This window comes from Lissotriton vulgaris, chromosome 11, assembly GCF_964263255.1.
Source record: "Lissotriton vulgaris chromosome 11, aLisVul1.2, whole genome shotgun sequence".
Lineage (NCBI taxonomy): Eukaryota > Metazoa > Chordata > Amphibia > Caudata > Salamandridae > Lissotriton > Lissotriton vulgaris.
Genome location: NC_141699.1, coordinates 1076876569 through 1076901465, shown reverse-complemented (window position 1 = coordinate 1076901465; position 24897 = coordinate 1076876569). Strand labels below are relative to the sequence as shown.

The 24897-nt window shown below is 39.0% G+C and overlaps 1 protein-coding gene across 1 annotated transcript in view; it reads left to right on the top strand.

Annotated features, from left to right (window-relative positions):
* CHRNG (cholinergic receptor nicotinic gamma subunit) overlaps positions 1-24897 on the top strand; it is a 92874-nt gene that overhangs the window by 34678 nt on the left and 33299 nt on the right. Inside the window, exons 3-4 of the mRNA XM_086944546.1 lie at positions 12379-12423; positions 21471-21580. Coding sequence (XP_086800672.1) covers positions 12379-12423; positions 21471-21580 — 155 coding nt within the window. The remainder of the gene's footprint in view (positions 1-12378; positions 12424-21470; positions 21581-24897) is intronic.

Genomic DNA, 24897 nt, shown 5'->3' with positions numbered 1-24897 from the left:
TAAAAGCAGATACGTAAAACGACATATCAACCATGGTCCCTATGGGACGAGCACCGTGAGGTTTTCCTACTGAGTGGAGTATTATGCCGCCCGGCCTCCGGGATGCGGGCTGAATAGCTGTGTACGATATACGTTTTACTATTGACCGGGGGGGATGTCACGAGTGGACTGGTTGACTAATTGTATCCTGTGGTTTCTAATTCTGCAATAAAAACAAATTTAAATAAAAAAATGAAGCCTAGCCGCCTGAAAGCCAGGGCACAGAAACTCATGACTAGATTCTGTCCTTCCTAAAATTAGCAGACCATCGGGTGCTCCACCATGTAATATCTCACAACATTTGTCGGCCTATTCCCCGCATACAATCTCTTGTGATAGGGTGCTACTCTTCACCAACTCCACATACCACAGGTGCTCTCCATATAGACTTCTAATGACCGGCCTTGCCCATCCTCCTTACTGGGGTCCCCCTGCCCAGCAGCAAGTGCTCACACCACTCACTGTTATTGTGGTCCCAGACCTGTCCTCCATGGTAACAGGGCAATCTTCTGTCTCAAAACACGCCTCTTCCCCTCTCAGAAAAGGATTCCAATTGCCCCAGAGTCTTCCTGCATTTTCATGCTGGTCATTTAAGGACTCACCACCGAAATGTTGTAGTTAGAGGGCAGGATCTTCATAGGGGAGTCCGGCCACCTAGGTAGGATTTAGGTTTTTTGTTTCATGCTAGGACCTTAAGCTACAGCAACACAGGTAGGTCCTGTCAGGTCTCCTTCTTTTCTTTAAAGATAGCTATCAGCTTCTGAATGGCATGCAAAGTCCTTGTCCTGAGGAGACCATTAAGATGTTAAGGGTTGAAACGTATCAACACTACCACAAGGGGCCTCGGCAAAACTTCACAAAGCCAAGAAAGTATATTGAACATCTGGGAAGAAATTGTCTTTGATCTTAAGGACTACATTTGTTTGATCCATCACCCGGGGACAAACAAAGCCATCAGGACAGTTGAACTGTGACAAGAAAAGAGTCTGTATTTGAATGCATATCACTTTTGTCACATTTACTGTACACAACGTATTCACTATTGATGTTTTGCTCACATTCCTTGACAAGCAAATATTCCTCTTCGCTCAATATGTGTATGTTTAATGCCTCCTTGATATGCCTTAGATGAATTGATTCAATACTGATGAATTTGACGACACTTATAGCATTAATTGTTGTTTTAATTTCTGGAACATTTTGATTAGCGCAATAGTTCTTTACAAGTGCAATACTATGGAGGCATTTTTTTTATCTTGACACCAAGTTTTGTTTCCTTTAATAAACGAAGGATGACTTCTTTCAGTTATAGGCGTGCTCATTAACAGTAAGTCTAATCCAGTATGTCTAATACAGAGATAATTTCGCCAAATTAATTTTTTTATTCAAAAATCTAATTTCTTCTAACAAGTACAGAAATCATTATTTTTTTTCAAAATTCTACTAGGTTCTAATGCACGTTCCACTGCTAGAAGGATTTCTTTTAGCCATTGCTCTGCAGTTTCATTGTTCAGGAGCGAATTGGCCCAAGGTAAAAAAAAACATCCCTGGGCCAATCAGAACACTCTATTTGTTTTAACTAGGTTTTAGGGATTCTCGTGATAGTCCCTTGAACGCAAACGTCCAGATATCTATATTTTTTTTTAACTTAATTTCTCAAAATCCACTAGAAAGGTTTTACAGCAAATAAAAAAAAACACAATCTGCGTACTAAGATCTAGCTTCCTGCCAAATTTGGTGTAATTCTATTTAGCAGTTTTTTCTGTAGCCCTACCTAAAGAAGTCTATGGAAAAATCATGGGGTTTTGTGTTTTGGGACCCCACATTTTACTCAGCTCACACTTGACGGAGCTCCACGAAACAGCATCTTTTTGGAAAGGTTCGTGTAGATTCGCCAAACAGTGCCAAAGTTATTAGCAACACGCAAAACTCTTTTCCTATGGAGCAGTTGACCAAACTATAGTTACCCAGTGGCAATTGCCACTGGGTAATACACACATTATATATTTAATTGTTTATTAGTATTAAACAGTTAACATAATTATTAATAATTTAAATAATTAATTAACAATTCACACACAAACACACATATAGGTTAATGTAATAAATTCAAATATATATTTTAAAATATTTTTTACTGGTATAAAAAGCATAATATATAAATATATCCAGTTAACTCCTTGCCACTCCGTTGGAAAACACAGAGCACGGACCACAAATGAGGTGCAGGTTTTTTTTATTTGCTCAAGTCCACCATCAGTGCCTTGATCACATGATGCGCATTGCGTGTTACATCCTGTATATATACACAGCCATTTTTTCTAGTTTTTTCTAGTTTTTTCTTTTTTTGGGCTGTTTTACCTTTGCTGTGTTGTTGACCCTTAAAGTGACAGGTGCCTGTAATAAGTTCAGCATAGACATAAACAACATACTCTCGCTATGAGTCTTAATACATTGCACACTATATGGCTCAATTTCATTGCATAAATAACGGTATATTAGATGGTAAAAAACTAGTTTTTGCATCCAGCGTTAAATATCACAACGTCTCCTAATCGCATCATAATCATACATATGTATATATATAACATTTGTTACAATTTACAGTACTATGATATAGAATAAATTATATAAATTCATATGGTTATACATTATTCTGCTGAACAATCCTTGTTCTAAAACATGTGCTATACTAATAAATACCAGTGTAAAAATCCCTGTTAAAAAAACGTGTAAAATAGTGTATAAAAAGTGTATAAAAAAGTGTGTATATAAAGAATATTAAGAATTTTTTCTGATAATTCAAGGGGTTCTAAAGAGCAGCGAGTTGGTTTAAGATTTTTCAGAGACATGTGTAAAGATCCTCAGTAATGTTGAGGCCTCCCGGCTGTTTAGTGACTAGGTCTAAAATGTATCTAGTTTCAAGCCTTCTGAGTGCCTTTTCCCTATCCCCTCCTCTCTTGTACGACAGGATGGCATCAATTAAGAAGTATTTAAGTTCTTTGGGGTCTGCATTGTGTTTCTCCCCAAAGTGTCTCACTACAGGGTACGCTGTATCTTTTTTTTAATGGCCCTGATGTGTTGCAGTATACGTTTATGTCCCTGTAGTATGGTACTCCCTACATATTTAAGGACACAGGGACATTCCAAAACGTTTGCCACATAATCAGATTTACAAGTTAGGGCTTTCTCAATAGGTTTTTCTGCTGTACTAAAAGGAGTAGTGTAGAATGATTTATTAACACCGTGCTGACATGCTTTGCATGTTCTGCAGTGGAAGAAGCCTTTCCTTTGTGATAACCAGGTGTTCTTAGGTTACATGTATGGACCATTTTTGACCAGGACATCTCTCATAGAGGTCAATCTGGTGTAGCTTATAGATGCCTGTTTCGATAAAGTATGACCAATGACCGGATCATCTAAAATTAAAGGCCAATTTCATCTGATAATCTTTTATAGTGGCTTATCCTGTTGGCTGTATTTAAGGATACATCTGAAGGTGGAGGCTTTTGAAGATTGTTCTTCTTTTTTGTTAGTTCAGATCTTCCCTTGCCTGTTCTCTACTTTTCCTGATGGCCTGGTCAATGCACTTGTTTGAATACCCCCTGACTTTGAATATGCTGGCACAGGCCTGTTGTGCCTTCTTGAGTTCGTCCTCCTGACTACAGATCCTTCTTAGATGTAGCATATCCCCAAATGGGATGCTTTGAATAAGAGATTGAGGGTGAAAGCTGCTGGCGTGCAATACTGCATTGCCGGCCGGCGGTTTTCTATGCAGCTTGGTTTCCAATTTACCTGCCTGAATGTAAATCTCTAAGTCCAAAAAGTTAATGGAGGTTGAGCTGATGTTAGATGTAAAGTGAAGATTTAAGTCATTTGTGTTCAACTCTATGATAAAAAGGTCCGCTTCCTCCACATTGCCCTGCCATATTAAAAACAAATCATCGGAGAAGCGTAACCAGCCTTTGATGTTAGTCTTAACAGTTGCAGTGTGTTGTTTCATACGCACCAGCTCCTCCCACCAGCCCATATGCAGACAAGCATAACTGGGGTCACCCATGGCAACGCCTCGCTGTTGTTTGTACAAAGTGTTTTGAAAAAGAAATGTTTTATTATATAGACAAAACTCAACCATGTTGAGCAACATTTTGTTGTGTTCCACGAACTCAGGTGTCTTTCTTCCTAGATAGTACTGAAAGGCTCTGATGCCATCATGGTGGTTTATAGATGTATATAATGAAGTCACATCTAACGTTATTAAAAGATAATCCTCTTTCCAATCTGTATGCTGAATTTTCTGAAGGAAGTCACTTGTGTCCTTTACATACGAAGGCAACTTTTGTACTAATTCTAGAAGGAAATAGTCCGCATATTGTGAAGTCTTCTCAAGCAGACTATTTCGCGCCGATATTATAGGCCTTCCTCGTGGTTTTAGGGCATGTTTATGAATTTTGGGAATAAAATAGAGAAGGGGGGTCACTGGTTTGCCATTCTTGAGAAATTTAAAATCCTCCATTGTAATTCGTTCCCCATTTCTCCATGTTGCCAATTTCATGTTGTATGTCCCGTATGTATCCCTTAATTCCATGTGGTCACTCCTGCGGTAGCAAGCTGTATCTGCCAGTTGAGTCATGGCCTCTTGTGTATATTCTTTCTTGCCCAACAGTACTAGATTACTTCCTTTATCAGCGTTACGAATAATAACATTAGGATTCGTTTTTAGTTGTTTGATCAGTTGATGGTGCTGTAATTCTGCCCTTTTGATCTTGTGGTGTTGCGCTCTTTGTACTTTGTAGTTGAGATTTTTAATTCCTTTAGCCAGTTGATCTTGAAAAATGTCTATTGAGTCTCCTAATGTAATCGGATTGAATTTAGATGCTGGTTTAAAGGGTGTGGTGGGTTTAATCATAGTGGCATCAAGTTCTGTATTGGGTTCTTGTGTGTCATTTTCATTTGCTAACTCCCATAGATCATCTAGAAGAGATTGTTCCATGTCAGTGGGGTTGAGCAGTGAAGGACTCATGGGGAGACTGGGTACAGTGATTACTTTCTCCTTATTTTTGTTTAATAAATTATATTTTCTGAGATTCAGTTTCCTTATACTTTTGAAGACATCCAACCTGGTACTAGGGTAATCAAATGAACTATCAGGACAGTATGACAGTCCTAAAGATAACAGTTGTTCTTCAGCTTTGTTCAAGTCAATGTCTGTCAGATTAATCACTGTTTGACTACTTTGGTTGGAACAGTCTATTGGTGTCTCCAATTCCGTCTGGGTGGGCGTGTTTGTGATTTTGTTGTGTCTTCTTGATTTTGCTTTTCGCCTCTCCCGATGTTTGGTAGATTTTGTTTTGGTTGTCTACTCTGTTGAGTCCTTGGTCTTAAAGTGTTGAGCCTTTCGTATACCCAAAAATCTACCTCCTCAACCAGGTCAATTTTTTGCAGGTACTTGTTTATTTTGTGCTCTGGGATCCCCTAGTTCTGTTTCACTTTCAATGGCAGAATTCCATTCCGAGTTGGATGATGTGCTTGGCCCTGCTTTGCTGGCCCTGTTTGAATTGTTGTTGAGGTGCCAGAAATATATATCAAGCAAGAGTTGCCCACAACAAGAAGGGCCCACACAGGAAGGTAAATCTGAAATCTTTAATGGAGGCTTTGCGCAGGCACACCCAGGAAAGTTGCAGTCATAATGTACAGCCGACGCATTTCTTGCTTCATGCACTTTGTCAAAGGCTCATCACTGCTGGCAAAGCATCCAGCATTATTTCAAGCAACAATGTTAACTCAAGGCATCTGCCCCAGTGGGCGTGGCCGCGCTCAGCACAAAACAAACTCTCCAAATGTCGGGAGCCCCCATCCGTTAAAAAATAGAAACAATTAAATATATATATATATATGTATGTATATATATATATATATATATATATATATATATATATATATATATATATATATATATATATATATATATATATATAAAAGAAAGAAAGGAAATAAACAAATTACATATAATAAAATCAGCCCTATAACTACCAAAAAAGAATTTAAAATTATTCTTTCCATTAATACATAAAAGTAATTCAAAAAACAAATATCATAGCACAAGCTTTCACAAACACCATAAAAGAAATATTTATAAATGGTGACGAAATAGTTCACAAATATACATAATTAATAACCAATTAATAAATTACATATACATATCAAATATTATAATAAATACATTATATTTATTTTCTTACCAACAACACATCTATATAAAGTAAAACACAACATTTAAAAATATGCGTAATACACATATAAAGAGTAAAATCCATAGAAAAGTTGAACAGTTGAACAATTACACAATTACGAATAACCTAATTATTTTACATTGTTAGTAATATTTTTAATAAATATTGTTAAAAACCAACATTAAACTTTATGCTACTTAGTATCCTATACCTCTACTAATTCAGCAGCCCACATATAATAGAACTATAATAAACCACTAATAAACATTTTACATAATTAATAATCAATTAACTAATTAATTGATAATTCGTTGTTAATTAATCCTTGCCTGTCTTCCTATCCTATTCCCCTATGAACCCAGTAGCCCGAACCTAATATATAAATAAAATGTATTTTTATTACGTAATTTACATAATTAATACTCAATTAAATAATTAATTTGCAAATAACCAATTGTTATTCAATGATTCATTAATTACCTTCCCACCCTACACCCCTACAACCCAGCAGTCCACAACAAAAATATATCCAAAACATAATAGTATTTAACAATTAACATTATTAATCATCATTTAAATAATGAATTAACAATTAATAATTAATTGGTGATTAATAGTTACTTAATTACTTTACTATCCTATAACCCTAAAAACCCAACAGCCCGTACCTGAAATATAACCAAAATAAATCAGTATTAAACAAATAAAATAATGACTACCCAATTAAACAATTAATTAAAAATAACTAATAATTTTTGCTCTGGCCATGGACACCCTGCCTTGCAGCTCACATGAGCGTGTGTAAGAGTGGCGCATCCGAGAGCTGGATGTTCACCACATCATATCGTTGTATGCGGACAATGCCTTGGTGTTTCTACGGGATGTTGGGGCCACCCTACCTGCATTGATTGAATTGCTTGATGCGTTTGGCAGTGTATCGGGTCTGCGGGTGAACTGGCCTAAATCCTGTTTGTTTCCCCTAGCACCACGCCTGCTGTCTCATAGGACTGAGTCTTGGGGGCATCTTCAATGGAGTTATGACTCTTTTAAATACTTAGGGGTTAAAATTTATCACACTGAGGGAAACTCTGTGAGGGTGATATTGATAGGGTGTTGGGGTCCATTTGCCACTCTTTGCTATTCTGGAGATCATTGCCATTGTTCCCACTGGGTCGGGTAGCTATATCCAAAATTTAAATGTTACCATGGTTGTTATATTTTTCTGTGGCCCTATGGGTTGTGTTTTATGGTCTTTTTTGGGGGTACTTAACGGCGTCTTACTTGAGTTGATATGGAGTAGCGGACATTGCTGTGTCACCCTGGCTATGCTTCAGCGTCCAATGGCATAGGTGGGGCCTTAGGGCGCCTTACTTTGAGTAATAACATGTGTCGGCAAAGCAGCTGTGGCCGATGGCGTGGCTGTGTCCTGCCTCTTGTCCTGAATTGCCTCTGATCCGTGCTGTACTGAAAGGTTCAGCATTTACATGTGGTTGTCTAACTCTTCCCATTCGCCCTTGACGTGAAACCACCCAGATATCTGTGACTCGTACTTGTGGGTGCTGGTTTTGTGCACCCCAGGGATCCCCACCTACCATACTCACCAGAGATCCCCAACTTTGAGGGGTGTGATTCAAGATGCTGATAAGACTCTTTGGATGAACGCTGGCAGTGTGCACCTGAGGGATCATTATCTTGAGGTCAACGCCAAGCCTTTTTCCGAGATCACCTTCTATGCCATACAAGTACAACCTGTAGGGAAGCTAAAACCCTCTTGCTACATGCCATAAAAGAACGCCTTAACAGAGAAGAAATCCGTGCCAGGAGAAAAGCGTATAAAACTCTCCTGGAGAACGCCCGGGCCGAATGGGACCATGACTATTGGGAAAATCTCACCAAAGCACTAACAACAAGAGATTCCCGTAAATTTTGGCGTATAGTCGCGAATGGCACGGAGGACCTATCCTCCGCAATAGAGCCCAATATATCCCCTCTGGTGTGGCACAGTCATTTTGAAGCCCTGTATGCGGAGGGAGGGGGGGATCAAAACACTGATATAATAACATACACATCCAGCGCAACTGGAGCTCCCTTCAATGAAAAAGAAGTGAGAGATGCCATAAAAGGTTTAGCTGCAGGGAAAGCCCCGGGACTAGACGGGGTGCCAGGGGACTTGTTCAAACAAGAACCTGGGATATGGGCACCTTACCTCACATTGATATTCAATGCCATCTTGGGGGGAATGGAGGTGTCCGATACTTGGAGGGGAGCTGAGGTGGTTCCAATTTATAAAAAGGGATCCCCTCTGCTTCCCTCGAACTATCGACCTATTAGTCTCATCGACATATCCCAGAAACTCTTTGGTAGACTGATCTTGAATCGTTTACAGGCCTGGATAGAAGAGATGGACATCCTGTCCCCCTATCAGGCAGGTTTCAGGCAGGGTGTCTCGACCATAGATCAAATCTTCAGGTTAAACCTACTCTACTGGAGAACAGCTGTAATCGAGGGCGGCACTCTATATACCATCTTTGTAGACTTACGTGCCGCCTTCGATTTGGTACCCAGAGCGAGGCTGTGGAGGGTCATGGAAGAGCTAAACGTCCCTGGGGATATTTTGGCAATCCTGATGAGACTCCACTGCAACAACTATGCCCGCGTAAGGTGTGGCAAAGGTGGCAAGCTAACCGAAAGGTTCCCCGTTCGCAGAGGGGTGAGACAGGGCTGCGTCCTCGCACCGACCCTGTTTTGCCTCTTTGTGAACGGGGTTGTTGCCCACCTAAACAGGATTGCCAACACCGATGCTCCAAAGTTGACAGGCAGCAGGGTGCCTGCAATTATGTTTGCAGATGACACCCTGCTGCTGTCTAAATCCCCTATGGGAATCCAACGCATCTTAGATGGCTTTCTGGAGTTTTGCTCCGAACGTGGATTGGAGATCAACCCACAAAAAACTAAATTTATGATCTTAAATCCAAACCCCCATAATCGAGCCCCACCCAGGCTAGGCACTGTCCAATTAGAACGTGTGCATAATATTGAATACTTGGGGATTACTCTAAACGAACATCTAACTTGGACGACTCACCAGACCAAAGTGACCATCAAACTGGCTCAGTTGGCGGGTGGCACGATGCGTCTGGCGAATAAATCTTCTTACCGCCCACTAACCCCAATTATTCATATTTACAAAACCCAGGCCCGGGCGGGTGTCACATATGGGGGTGAATTGTGGGGGCATTCCAAACTCCCAAAACTACAGCTAATTGAAAACAAATTCCTGAGACAGGTTGTCGCTCTACCTCAGAGCACCCCCCTACTCCCCCTCAGACTAGACCTGGGAATTCGATCTATAACAGAAGAGCTGGGACTCAAACCGCTAACCTTTTGGAGACGCCTGTGGTGTAGCCCAGACCTTATAAGCTACAGAGAGGAATTACAGGAAATTCTAGAGCTAAGGAACGCCAAACGAATTCCGTGGTTGATTTATGTCAGGGCAATGCTTGAGGAGATGGGTTTCCCGGAACTATGGAGGGATCCCCTAAACTTTTGTGTAAAGACTCCAAAGAAAGTACTCGTGAGAGCATATTATGAATTGATGTTGACAAAAGCTATCGATGCCACGAGAGAAGGATCCTTGACACATTCGTTCCTCAAAGTGAAAGACTCTTATCATCTTGAAAGTGCTCTTGACTCAATCTCCCCCACACTAACAAGAAAATTATTTTTACAGTGGAGGTATGGATGCCTCCCTCTAGCTTCATTCACAGCGTCATGGCAATCACGATCCACCACAGAACTCTGCCCAGTGTGTGCTCATCAGAAAGAAGACGATGTTCATGCCGTCTTCTTCTGCAAGGGCTACGAGAGGAGTAGGAGATACTGGCTAGTCCCGCTACTTAAAAACTTGGGCTTCAGATCTTTTCAACCTGCCTATAGAATTTTAAAGTCAGACCTCTCTCCCATTGTGGTTTTCGCCCTTTCAAAATTTTTGACCTCTATGTGGTTCATCCGGAATCGAGCGCTGAAAAGACTTATATAACAGTACCCCTGAAAATTTTACTGCTTTTACTGTACCCTATGTTCCCTTTTTCTTAAAATGTTCTTAATCATCGGATCACACTATGTTTAATCATTTTTTACTGTGTACAAATACTATGCATCTTTTATGATCTGTGATCGAAATAAAGATTTTTGAAATGAAAGTACAACATGTGTTGCATACCGTATGGCCTGGGGCAGATGAAGAGCCTCCTACATCTACGTCATTGCATGCTGCTGTCTGCAGTCAGAGCTAGACATGCTATTACCACTCTTTATAAAGCTCTTCAAGCGATCCTGTTGGACCCTGCATGTAGCGCATGTGCTAGATGGGATGAAGAGTTACCACAACCCTTATCGGACAAGGCATGGTCTCGGGCTTTGCTGCACACCAAGGAAGTATTCCCCAATCCTCTGTTCCGATTTACTCAATTTAATTTTGTCCACCAAGCCTACCTTGCCCCTAGCATATCAAACACATGTTCTCAGCACTCAGCCCTACTTGTCCCCTCTATAGGCACTAGGAAGCAGGGTTTTACCATATGGTTTCTGATTGCCGGATGTTGCGTTCAACCTGGCATAGGGTGTCTGAGGTGATGTCTAAGTTGACGGAGCACACTCTTACTCCCACACCCTTCTCTCGCCTGCTGGGACTCCACCCCCACGCAAAGGGCGATAAACAGTTACATAGGTATGGTGAGCTGGCATTTGTTCTGTTTAGAGGCCGGTTGGCCATGGCATGGAAGGCGTCTGCTCCGCCTAACATCCAATGCTGGCTTCGCAACCTTTTAACATGGACCCGGGCTGAAGCACATGTCCTCCACTGGCTTCGCATGATTGGGCTATCTCGAACCAGAGGTGAGAGCTGGGAGACCTTCCTCCTCAACGTTGAGGCCAAAAACGACACACGTCCTCCTTGAATCCGTGCTCTAGTGCATTTCATTTCATTTCTCATAAACATGTATCTGGCAGGATGCACACTTTTTGTATGTTGTTTAGATACTGCTGTCCTCCGGTGTTGCACATTTGGTATTCCTTTCTTCGACTTCTGCACGTGCCACCTTTCATACCCCACCGCTCCTTGCTTGCACGTGCATTATCCTTCACTCTGAGGTCGAAGACTCTTGAGCATGTTTGTTTTGCTCTTTTCATTTAATGTACTTGTGTTTAATCTTATCATTATTGCTTTGGGCGCATTAGTGTTATCAAGTATATTGTTTGGCGAGCACATCTTGCATACGCTGCTGTGCTTTTTTATTTATGAAAATGTAATGTTGTCTATTGCGGGCTGTAATGTTTTTTCCTTTGAACCTAAAAACTCAATTAACTAATTTTTAAAAAATTAACAATACTTAAATGTTAAATAATTAAGACTTTCTACACTATACCCCTACAAACCAAACTCCCCACACCTAAAATGTAACTAAAATAAATCAGTATCAAACAACTTACAAAATGAATAATCATTTAAATACTTAATTAGCAAATAGTATTAATTGTTAAATTGATTCTAACCTAATTATCTTCCTACCATCTCACCTACAAACCCAACAACCTGCTACGACACTATAAATTACTATTAACAATTAAATAAGAAATTCTAGATGACCTAAAATTACGAGCTAAATTAAAAAACATAATCACAATTATAGAAACAATAGTAACACATAAACTTCATATACCAACTAAAATATTATAAAATCATTAAAAAACAATATTGTTTACAACTATATTACTGAAAACAATATTAATAACAATGATATTCTTTAAAGCAATATTACTTTCCCAAACAAACAATATTTTTGCAGCACAATATTTTACAATCACAATAATTATTTCCCGATATTTCTGTGTACCGATATTTTGAACTAGATATTTTGTCTAAATATCGCCTCAGGTGAGTAAGAAGAGCAGGGCCTGCACTGGCAATATCGGAGAGAATCATGTAGTGTTGCTTGCTTGGCATGATTTCATCTCATTTGTACAAAAGCTTCAATAAAACTAGAAATCACAAATCAATTACACATGATGGCTCCCTTATAATGTTTGCATTATGTTTCTCTTCCAGAATGAAAGAGAAGAGACCCTCACAACAAATGTCTGGATTGAAATGGTAAGGAGATATGGTTTTAGGTTTAATCATATACTTAACGTCTTGCTTGAGGTGGGACTGGGGCACAATTTGTGACGCAGCAGGAAGAATACTTTTCTGCTGAATTACTGTAAAGTGCTGGTAAGATTATCCTGCTGTGTCAGAGTTGAGACAATTCAGTCCTGATATTTTGACTTTGCATTTAATATTAGAGGCTGTTGGAGGTGGGGTGTCTTTCTGATATAGGATAAGACTACTGGATTTCCACAGGATGATACGAAATGCTTAGCTATGAATATCGACTGTGAAGGGTGGAAAAATGTGGCTTAGATCAATTATATATGAAGATTGTGGTGATAATAATAATAATTATGTGTCTTTTTCAGTTGATTACAGCCATAATTAAGAAAAATGGAGTCCCAAATAAACATGTACATTACAAAAGACAGCAAATTATCTAATTCATTAATATTATTAAAACAGCAAATTTCTGTAAAGCATATGGATAACATGGATATATACCGAAACATATCATTCATTAAGAGATAACAAATCACTTTGTTTAATGGCTGCAGCCAAGAAATAGCTCACAGAGTAGCAGACCAATGGGCACTGTAGCAATGGTAGGTATAAGAAAGGTGGTCTTCTCCTCACGAAACCTAGGATCTGAACCTGGGGTTGGGATATTTCTGTTTAGCATTATTATAAAATTTACAAATCAACTAAAATACATTTGTGTTTGTATCAGTATCTGGAATTATTATGGTCAAATGGTGTCCCAAAAGTAGTAAAATACAGAATAAAATATATATACTATTCTAATGTTTATCAACAGCGAACTCTCCTAGCAGCTTCAACCAATTGTTAAATATGGTTCTACTTTCAATTTTGATTTTAATATTAGGTAGGATGTTACAGAGGGTTTCTTTCATTCTAAGTGATCGTTGTCCAAAATGCTAAAATGGGCTACACTCTTGTTGACCCAGATTGTATCCTTTTTTTGGACTAGCCAGGGATGAGTGAAAATATCAGGTCTTCTTGGGTCGGCTCACAGCTTATTTACATATTTTAAAAAGTAAGTTTAAGGTATACATTCAACCTATTACAATCATTATTAATTTTTTGGTTTAACTCAGTGGCCGGGTTTACCCTGGTCAATATCCAGAGAAGAACTGGAGCTAGTTTCATGCAGTCTTTCAAAGTGTCTTAGGCCTAATCCTTCAAGGCATGTAAAACTCTAAGTACTCTAGGATAAACCCAGAAGACTCTACAAAATGTATATTTCTCTACTGGGAAGTTTGCAACATCTATGTATAGTTGTACCCAAACCACAGCTGACTGAAGAAATGCACATAATAAAATAGTTATCAACCATATGATTAAGTGATTCATTACCCAATTTGGCAGTAAAATGTATTACTGTACCTTGGATTTGTATAAGTTGAAGCATTTTTTAAGCAAATGAATGGGCCCATCTACCAGAGTCATCAAAAGAAACACCTGTGTATGAGACAGCAGTTACTTTCCCTAATCTATTATGTTAAAAAGTCTAGAATCAGTTTTCATGGGGCCTATTCATGATGAATGTCTTTGAGAAAATTTTAAATTAGACTGTTCATAAAAGTAACACATCCTTTTAATAATTTCTGTAACCCATTCAATGTCCTGGCCATTAAAACCACTTCATTGGTATAAAGGAGGAACAATGGGTCCTGATTTCCCACCCTTGGAGTGCCCTGTCTCAAATGCATTAGTACATTCTCCAGATATTTTGTATATAAAATAAGAAGAAGATGGGCTAAAACACAGTTCCATCAAACTTCTCTAACAAAAAAAAAGCATTCACAAAAATCCAAATAAAAAAATAAAAAGCAATACTTCACTTCTACTAAAAAAATTCAAACTTGAACCCAATCTCCCTGGAAACTATAGGCACATCTCCACTCTTCACTGGCTTGGGGAGACCATTGAAAAGTGCATATTCCATCAACTCACCACATTTATTGGCATAGAAAAGTTATTAGCAGTCTATCAATCTGATTTCAGAGTCAGTCAAAAAATGTAAACAAATTGATTAAAAAACCTGGATGATATCCTTAGCATCCTTGTATTACTCAACATCACCTTTTGACACAGTCGATCACTCCACCTTACTTACCTCTTTTCAAACATTATTTCTGTTTCAAAGACATAGTCCTCCAATGGTTTGCTTCCTTCCTTTCCAAGTGCTCTCAAATTGTAAAATCAACGATATTGTTGTCTCTGAATCATCGCCTATCATTTGTTGAGTGCCCAAGGATCAATCATATCCCGACCTCTATGTAGAACCTTTAGCTAAAAACTTGAACGATTCAAAGGCCATACACCAATATTCTGACGAAACCCACGTTTACTTGAAAACCTTAACCATAAGTGACATCCTCACCTTAACAACAATCTTGCTCAACGTCCAAACTTAGATGCAAAAAAACTTTCACACTCCCAAACTTAAAAAGACTGAATTCTTCCTATTCTTTCTGCTAAAACACCTTAATCAAACAGACTTTAACCTCACATTTGCGCCAGAAGTCTACTCATAAGGAATAACACTATATCCCTCCCTATCCATGGTCCAACAAATTAATGCAATTGCTAAAAGAGCAACTTTCCTATTTCAAATGTTAAAGAAACTAAAACTAGTTCTACAAACAGAACACCTTAAAGTAGCCACTCATGCTCTGATTTTATCTAGATTACACTTTGGCAATGGGTTCTACCTGGAGCATCCCAATCTGCTCTTACTCCTCTTAAAGCTGTCTTAAATGGAGCAGCTAGGCTACTCTCTTCGACCAAGAAATTCAACCACATCTCTCCAACAGTCAATGATCTGCACCAGCTCCCTATTAAGACCAGAATCAAATTACATTTTGCTTAGTTTGAATTCTTAGCTCTCAAAGCAATCCCTACAAAGTCCCTGTTCTACTTGACTAACCTTTTCAAGATATAATACAGCTCAAGGACATTGAGAAGTAGAGAAAACATTCTTGTGAAAACCTCACTGTTCTGAACTTCCCCGGTTCTACAACGCTACTTTTCTGGAGCGTCCCCCACCTTCTAAAATCCCCTACCCATGGGTATTAGAACTGCACAAATCGTCCTCTCATTTCAACGTCTGCTAGAGACTCACCTATTTAAACTATACCTGATGCAGCAACCTTTGAATATTCCGGACTATTCTGACCCTCACCTCTTAAACAGACCTGTTGAATATGAAATCTGTGTAACTATTATCCATCCGCTAACTTACTCTTGTCATTACCTTCACTGACCTATCTCTCCTCTTCCACCTGAAATCTCTTATTTGAATCTGTACCACTTCTTACTTCAACATTTTATCTTTTCTGTATAAGACCTTATGTCTCTTTTATTGGTAACCTGTAAAGTGTATGTATACCTTGGGTGACCATGTACTGTAGAAATCAGTTAAGTAAATACATTAAAACACTAGGGGGTCCATTAGGATGGCGGGCGGAAAAAGTCCGCCCGCCACCCTATCGGAGATCGGGACCGCCCGCCTAAAGGGCGGGGGTCCCGATATTGGCATTAGGATGTGTCCGCCACAGTGGCGGGCACATCCTTAATTTTTAGCATTGTGGCGGGCGGTGCACTCTGCACCGCCCGCCACAATGCTAAAAATGCATTTTTGCATTTGCATATAGAGAGCGGCAGGCACCGTGCGGTGCCTGCCGCTTTGTATATGCAAATTAAGGGGGGTACCACAGGTACCCCCCCGTGTGCCACCCCCCTATGGACATCACTCTGGGGGCCCACATGGGCCCCCCAGAGTGAACACTGCATGCCTTTCCGTGCCGCCACGGACAGGCATTGAGAAATGCCTATTGTAATATGGCTGGCGGTGTCTGATAGACACCGCCACCATGTTATCCCTTTTCCGCCCCGGCCGCAAGGCGACCGGGGCGGAAAACAGGCGGGCGGTGTTTCCCACCACTGCGGTCCCCTCCGCCATCGTAATATGGCGGGGGGAATGCAGGGAAGGATGTCGGGTGGATTGCCTCCGCCAGGGTGGCGGTGGCCACCGCTACCCTGGCGGAGGCAATCCGCCCGACATCCTAATGGGCTCCTAGGTCTTTAGCACAAACCTGAACCTAGAAATCCCATCAATGTTAACACACCCTAAAACGTGTAGGATATTTCACCAATGCCTCTGAAAGCTAGTATGGACCAAAGCTTAGCCCTGTCTACACAATCAAACGCTAATTTGAGGTCTATAGTGAGGCCATTCACAAACTTAACTTTCACTTGTGATTAATTTACATCCGTAGTTTACTAGCACACTTTTGAGTGATTTTACTTATATTGGCCATTCACAAAATCTGAGTCTAAATTTACTCAAAAGTGGGGAATTACTCATCTTCACCCCGCCCTTGAAAAAAGGGGGTGGAACTAAAGTTACAAGTTTAAGTCACTACTACCGAAATAGAAAGAGTAGTAAGTTCAGAACTACACATGATCACCCACTGGTACTGCCAAACCCTCCCATAGACACTAAAACCTCTTAGGAAATAATGTTAAATTAAATTAACCATATGGAGATCCACAGTCTGACTGTGGAGTACCGCTATGGTAAAGAATAGGGAAAAGTAAAATCAATGTATTTAACACAAAATGTTTGTCAAAATATGTGTAAGTAAATTTTTTACGTAAAGTAATTTAATATTTTTATTTTAAATGCATATCAAGAAAGAAAAAAGGTGCAAGACTAGCAACTTAATTTTGAATTCAATTAATTTGAGTATATATTAAATAGACATCTTTTACTAAAGTTTAAAATAAAAAATTAATTCCCCCCAAAAGTAATTTTCTTTTATGTATTAATAATTAATAAAAATAATGTCTATAATTACTTAAAAATAATATAATTACATTTCAATCAAATGTAAAGTTGGATTCATTTATAAATGTACTAAAGGTTGTTAAACAATTTTATAGTTGAATACAAAATATGTTTTATTTATTAGATTTTGACATTAAATTATATTTCATCACAATTTTTACTATTTTACATAATTTAATTTAACATGACATCATTTCCAATGGGTTTTGTTTTTAGTCTTCTGCCATTATTTTCTATGGGAGGGTGTTGCAGTAACAGTGGTTGGCCTTGTGTGATGTTGGACTTACTGCAGCTTCAAACTGGAGTAATATTCTACTGATTTGGGTCCCTCTTTAGATGTAGTAGTTTTAGAAATGCAGTTTTTCAAACACAATGAGTTCCTATTTTGTGTGATTGTGCATGTCCCTCCCTGTAGCACTCCCTAACCTTCCCTAATTGCCTCATTACTCCTTCCTAAACTGCTCCTATTTAGTAGTAATTCTGCCCTTTTTTCAGCCACTCCTCCTGGTCCAGCATTTACTACTAGGGATTGATTACGATGCCGTTCCGAAGGGCTCTGAATCAGATTCAGGTTTGCCGAATCCGATTCAGAACCCTTCTTTCCGACCGATTGGTACACACTTCCCAATGATCAATTACGATGCCCGTAAAACATTATGGCTGTTCGAATCGTTTCCGTAAGGCATTCTGACAGGCCGCATCTTTCTGAGCCAAATCGTACAGCTCTATGCACTCATTTTTTGAGCGAGCGATTATGATGACTGATTCGAACAACCGTTCCAAATCTGTATCTCCTGAGCAAATCAGCTACCGGAATCTGTCTTTGGGAGCCCATAGCAGGCCCCCTTCACCCAGGGCCCTCTGAATCATGCTGGTGTGGGTACCCAAGATAGCCCACTTTCCAACCATGCACAGTGTGGCAGGCACCAAGGGGTGTTTGCCACAGGGTGCATGATTTTCCCCAGCCATCCCTTTTGTCAAGGGGAGCCTGTGTTCTCGTTCCGGACACAGGTTCCCATTGAAGTCAATGGGAGCCTGACCGATTCGTATCCGTAAGCATAAGGATACATCCAAATTGCTGGGTCAGACTTACCTGATCCAAGTCATCTGGAAAGCCTTCGGGACCGACTCGTGGGAATGCTTTCTGGACGAGATCGGCCCCTAAGTAGTAAAACCTACTTGTATGAGGATCTCCAATAGAATAGTGGAGGTGGAGATTTACACTTTTAGATTTCTGAATTGCATTTTTTAGTAAGTAAGAAGTAGTACTACTTTCAGTACTTCAAAATGCAGTTTGTGAGTCGGCCTTAAGTCCTTAATATTCTTAAAAATAAAAAAATGCCATAATCAATCTTTGAAAAATGGCTGCTTCCGATGCCAGTTCCTAATGGCATTCCCTTGAACTAGAAGCAGCCAATTTGCATCATAAAAGCGGTCAAGAGTCTGTTTCTTGATTATATCTAAAACCAACTGTAACCCTTGGTTGCTGTTCATGATTCATTATTTTTGTGAAGGAGAAACCTATTCATCTGTGTATTACTATTCAAATCTCTTAGATCTACACATAGTCTTTCCTCAAATTGGCTATCTGGCCACAACCAGTTGAGCAATCCATTTGGACAACTCTACTGGTTCACTGATTTGTGTGTCATGCAACTTCTTTACCTGCTTCCACATCTACTCTAATAATCACAGGGATATTCTTCAGAGTATAACTGGTACTGCTTCATGTTTCAAAACTATTTGGTATGAAAAATGACCCAACTTTCTGATCTTTCCTGATAATACCCTTGGAAATCCATGTAACACTCTGAGGTATCAGCACCCTCGCCCACAAACACAACTTGATCAAGACTATTTGGTTTGAAGAATACATCTAAAGTTCTTTAGTTGATCCAAAATAAAACCAACATCTTTTTTCTGAAAGTTGGCCAACTACCTTACTTCACTTAATTCAAGGGTGACCATACTGCACCCTAACATGGGGATTGGCTCCTCAGTGAAACGGTCAGGCTTGATATGAGAAGACTCTAATATATCACCAAGGATGTTCATGAATGTTTTTTTAAACACATCCTTATCAACAATCATGTAAGGTGACCCAGATTCTGCAACCGTTTTTAGTTTAAACTCTCCAATTTTCATTTCACAAATTGGCATGCTCCTAAAATGTATTTTTAAATCCAAAACATTCCCTTGTATTACTTCACAGCTATTTTTTGCAGAGACTTCACTTCCAGAGCAACTATCCAAATCATTTTCCTTGACATGTTTAATTTTGGGATGCCTGCACCATTTTTGTTTCCACATGTTCTCATAAAATGCTGCGCTATACCAGAACCAGCACAATTTTGAAATATATATATGGCCATACAATTCATAGTATTAGCCATATGTTCAATACTGCAACATATGTTGCATTTTCACACTAATGGGTTTGATTTTTTTCTTGAGAAGATTTATTAATTTACCCAGTTAGGTGATACTTTTCCACCTAACATTTGTTGCCCCTTACTTATGCCATTTGTTTTGAAAACTTTACAAATAGTATCATTGTCCTTTACAGTTTCAAGAACAGACTTGGCACATCTTTCCAATATTTCAGCTTTGCATACGACGGCATCATCATCTTTTAATATGCATTCCCATGTACCCTTAGACTTTCTTGCACTTTGGGAATCTACATATTCATAATCCATTGGTCTTTGATGAGTCTGTCTTGTAAGTTTCCAAAGCAGCAAATTAGTGACAGTTTTTTGTAGCGCAGGAACATAACCATCTATTGGTTTCTTGACTCCTTGCTTCCCTTGAAAAACCTTCTATGAAATCCGCCCACTAGTCACCAAGTTTATGTTCTTGCCATAGTATACTGACACTCACTGTGACACATTCATTGAAAGAATGGCCTGACATGTCCTTTATTCTCAACGCTAGGCAGTGCTCCTCTCACCACAAAAGCTGCACTCTATCTGCCACCAGCAACCTGTATTCTCAATGTAATACCACTGATATCATAATGGTCCATTCTACAACACATGCTCAAGACAGAAAGAATTAGCTCCTTGTCTCTTCCCTTTCTTTTTGCCATTCATGTTAGTCTCCTTTTTTATGCTGACACCCGATTTGTAGGCAATAAGGACTGCTATTTAGTACACCTACTATGTGTATCAAATACCGTTATTTCGATTCTCAAATAGAGATTTCTAGAGAATCGCAATTCGAGAATCGCAAAACGGGATGTAATAAAAAAATTGCGAATAGTTTGTGATTCCTTGGCATTCCTTAAATGCGATTAGCAAATTGCGAATCGCATTTAAGGAATACCTTCCCATTTATTCCTATGGGCCTAGAGGCCCATAGGAATGAATGGGAAGACATTTGCAATTTGCGAGTACCCATTAGGTACTCGCAAAATGCGAATGCAATTTCAAGGGTGCAAGGGTTGCATAAGGACACCCTGTTGTACCCTTGAAATGAGCATGTGTGCACATGTGGCGCACATACACACATGGCACTTTGAAAAATGCCAAAAAGTGCATTTTTCAAAGAAATCGCAAATTACCACCAACTTGAAGTTGGAGGTAATTTGCAATTTCTTAATGAGAAATCGTCCAAATTGGGTGCTTTCTACATCCCATTTAGGGAATCGCAATTCAATTTACGATTCCTTAAATGCATTTGCAAAATAGGGAATCGCAAATTTTGCAATTCCCTATTTAGCGAGGGCCTTTTGGGATGATTCATCCCAAAAGGCTTTTTCCCGTTCGCAAACGGGCCCCGATTCTGAGAATCGGCCTATTTGCGAACGGGAAATGGGCTTCATACATATGCCCCCAAATGCATAAATTAAGATGAGAAGATAAAATAAAGCAAGCTACAGTGGGGGCAAGATCCAAACTATATAAAGGAAATAAAAATGGGGAAAAATCAATATATATTAAAAATACCAGCTCAAGTTCATATGGCAGACCAGTCTGATTTGGACTCAGATGCATCGACCAAGCTTCCCCCTGCGGAATCTCATGTCTGTTCATTTGTGGTATTAGCTCCTCTCAGTGTATCTGGGTTCTGTGGGCCCATTTTGGAATGGGGATGCTTACATTGTACATCCGGAAGCCAAGTTGTCTGTGTTCATGACACCCTCTCCCTGTCCTTTCTCCTGCCTGTGTTACAGCAATGGTTTGACTATCGCCTGCAGTGGGACCCCAAGGAGTACGAAGGCATTAAGAAGATGGTCATTCCCTCTAAAATGATGTGGCTGCCTGACATCGTGCTGGAGAACAAGTGAGTTGGACCCTTCTTTTTATGTTTTTATGGGACAGATGGGCCAGGTGAGATGGTTAAGTCCCCACTACTATGACATGTGTGCAAGATAATTATAAAAATAATAGTAATAACAATACTATTGGTGGTAAAAACAAGTAATAAATGTGGCATAAAGGATTAACAGAATAGGAACAAGAATATGAATAGGAACAAGAATAAGAATAGGAATAAGAATAAGAATAAGAATAAGAATAAGAATAAGAATAAGAATAGGAATAAGAATAGGAATAAGAATAAGAATAGGAATAGGAATCAGAATAGGAATCAGAATAGGAATCAGAATAGGAATAAGAATAAGAATAAGAATAAGAATAAGAATAAGAATAAGAATACGAATAAGAATAAGAATAAGAATAAGAATAAGAATAAGAATAAGAATAGGAATAAGAATAGGAATTAGAACAAGAGTAGGAATAAGAATAAGAATAAGAATAGGAATAGGAATAGGAATAGGAATAGGAATAGGAATAGGAATAGGAATAGGAATAGGAATAAGAGTAGGAATAAGAATAGGAATAAGAATAGGAATAGGAATAGGAATAGGAATAGGAATAGGAATAGGAATAAGAATAGGAATAGGAATAAGAATAGGAATAAGAATAGGAATAAGAATAAGAATAGGAATAAGAATAAGAGTAGGAATAAGAATAAGAGTAGGAATAAGAATAGGAATCAGAATAAGAATAGGAATAAGAATAAGAGTAGGAATAAGAATAAGAGTAGGAATAAGAATAGGAATCAGAATAAGAATAGGAATAAGAATAAGAATAAGAATAAGAATAGGAATAAGAATAAGAGTAGGAATAAGAATAGGAATCAGAATAAGAATAGGAATAAGAATAGGAATCAGAATAAGAATAGGAATAAGAATAAGAATAAGAATAGGAATAAGAATAAGAATAAGAATAGGAATAAGAATAAGAATAAGAATAGGAATAAGAATAAGAGTAGGAATAAGAATAGGAATCAGAATAAGAATAGGAATAAGAATAGGAATAGGAATAAGAATAGGAATAAGAATAGGAATAGGAATAAGAATAAGAATAAGAATAGGAATAAGAATAGGAATAAGAATAATAAACTGAATACGAATAAGAATAATACCAATAGTAACGACCAAGTATACGGTGCACACACCAAATGGAAGCTAAATAGTAAAGAATCCTAGTGGGGCCGGCTGTGCATGAGTAAGATTTTAGAAATTTCTGCTGTTATTTTGGTGAATGTTCTGCCTCATCAAGACAATGGAGAAGAATCAACTGGATTAAGAGTTCTCTACAAAGGTGGTGGTTTCTACACCATAGTAGTTCTAGCCTTCACTGGAAGTGATTTTCGGGGCATGGAAACAGCCAGAAGATCAGCTGACAGGTGCATTCAGTCTACATTGCAGAAGAAATCACCATCAAAGAATCAGAGGTCTAGTGCACAGTAGAAGAATCATAATCATGCAAATTCAATCCTGAATAATCTCCCCAAAGTTATTAAATTGTCCAAGTTAACTCACTGCTCTGATCAGAAAGCCAAAGGAAGGATAGAGCCCTACTACAAATTACTACAAAGTAAGCACCTCTCAAAGATTTCATTCTGAAACATGTATATCTGACTACTAACTTATGAGGGCCTTTACATAAATAGACAAAAAGTTGACTTGGACGTAATTATTTTCAGATGCTTTCTTTAGAGTAGAACATCGTTTTATCAGTATGGGCTGAAATAGCACATTTCAATGCAAACCCAGCACAGTAAATGGAAAATGGGTCCTACTTACCAATTGCAGCTATTTGCCACCTAATTCTCCTGGTTCTGGCTCAAAGTAGCTCATGGGTGCCACTCCCTCTTCAATGGTGTCATGTGCAGCAGCAGGCATACTGGGGAGTTGCATTTACATAGATTCTCACCTTGGAGGAAAACAATGTCAGGAACATTTGTGACACAGGTAAAAATATATTACCTCTGGAGCCCTCTCCCAAAGCAAAAGAGACATATTTCCCCTTTTGCACCTTTAGTTGCATTATGACGCCCTTTGCTGTTCCTTGCTGGTGTCACCTAGGTTGTTTCTTTACATCACCACACGGACAAGTCATTTAATAGATGGGTGCATTTGGTTTTCCAGGTCACATTTAAATAGATTTTTTTATGATGCCACTGTTCTCTGCTTTCCTTTGGATTGATTTATTATTCATTTGCTATTCAAAGAGGTTTTTAAGTGTTGCGTGTTGATTTTTGGATACCTCAGAGTGCCAGTCATGTTGAGAAGTCATGTGCGGGGAGATAGAGTTCAGTCGCTGAGGAGTGATCTCAACCCAATATTCTGTCATCATACTCTAACTGGGTGGAGTCAGTTGCAGGTGTGCAAAAGTAATCTAATGTTCAGGTATACCTTGAAATGGCTGGTTTTGGCTTCTGCTATCTGACGTGGGATCAGCTGTGGCTCTGGACTCCCAAGGCCCTACCTCCACATTTAAGTACTCTGAAGATTTGCTGTGTGTTGTTGCTTAAAGCAGGGTACTGTTGGGTACATAGTGGCTGTTCGTTTTAAAGATACAGAGAGCTCTTACTCCAGTAGACATCACGTATGATGCAAAAGATGTTGAGGCTTGCATCTACCAGAAGACAATGCGCAGGTTTTGAGGCTAGCTTAAGGTGGCAATGCTCTCTCAAGTTTCTTCAGACCACTTGATTAGGAAGCATGTTCATCTTTCAATACGATTTCATGCAAGGCTAGTGTAAAGACACTTGAAGTGTGACATGGTGTTGCCTCTCTTTAACTTTACCCAGTAGATGATGTGGAGGCATTGAAGTTATACTGTTCACAGTATCTGCAACTCTTTATATAACATAAAAGGAAAAGTGCTTTGAGGTCTGATTTATGTCCTCCTACATGGTCCTTTCAAATAAGGGCCCCATCGCTTTTTGACACTTTATTGTGTGGGTACTCCTAGGTTTATCCCTACAAAATTAACTTCCTATCTATAGTTGTTTCTTTATTTCATTTTTAGGGAATGGAGTTACTGGTATGTCTTACCATGCATGCTATGATCAAGTTTAAATATTCAGAGGTAGAAATGTAATACCAAATGCTGCATTGTACAGAAAACATGAGATCTAGTAGGGAAGAGGTTATATCTCCTTTAAACATGAATGTGCCAGTATATAAGCTACTTAACATGCAGTGATGCAGTAAATACACAAACTTGCAAAACAATACTAAAAGGAAGTGTATCATTTATAGGTCCAGCTAACAGATGCTACCGGACCTGCGCTGGCTACCACCC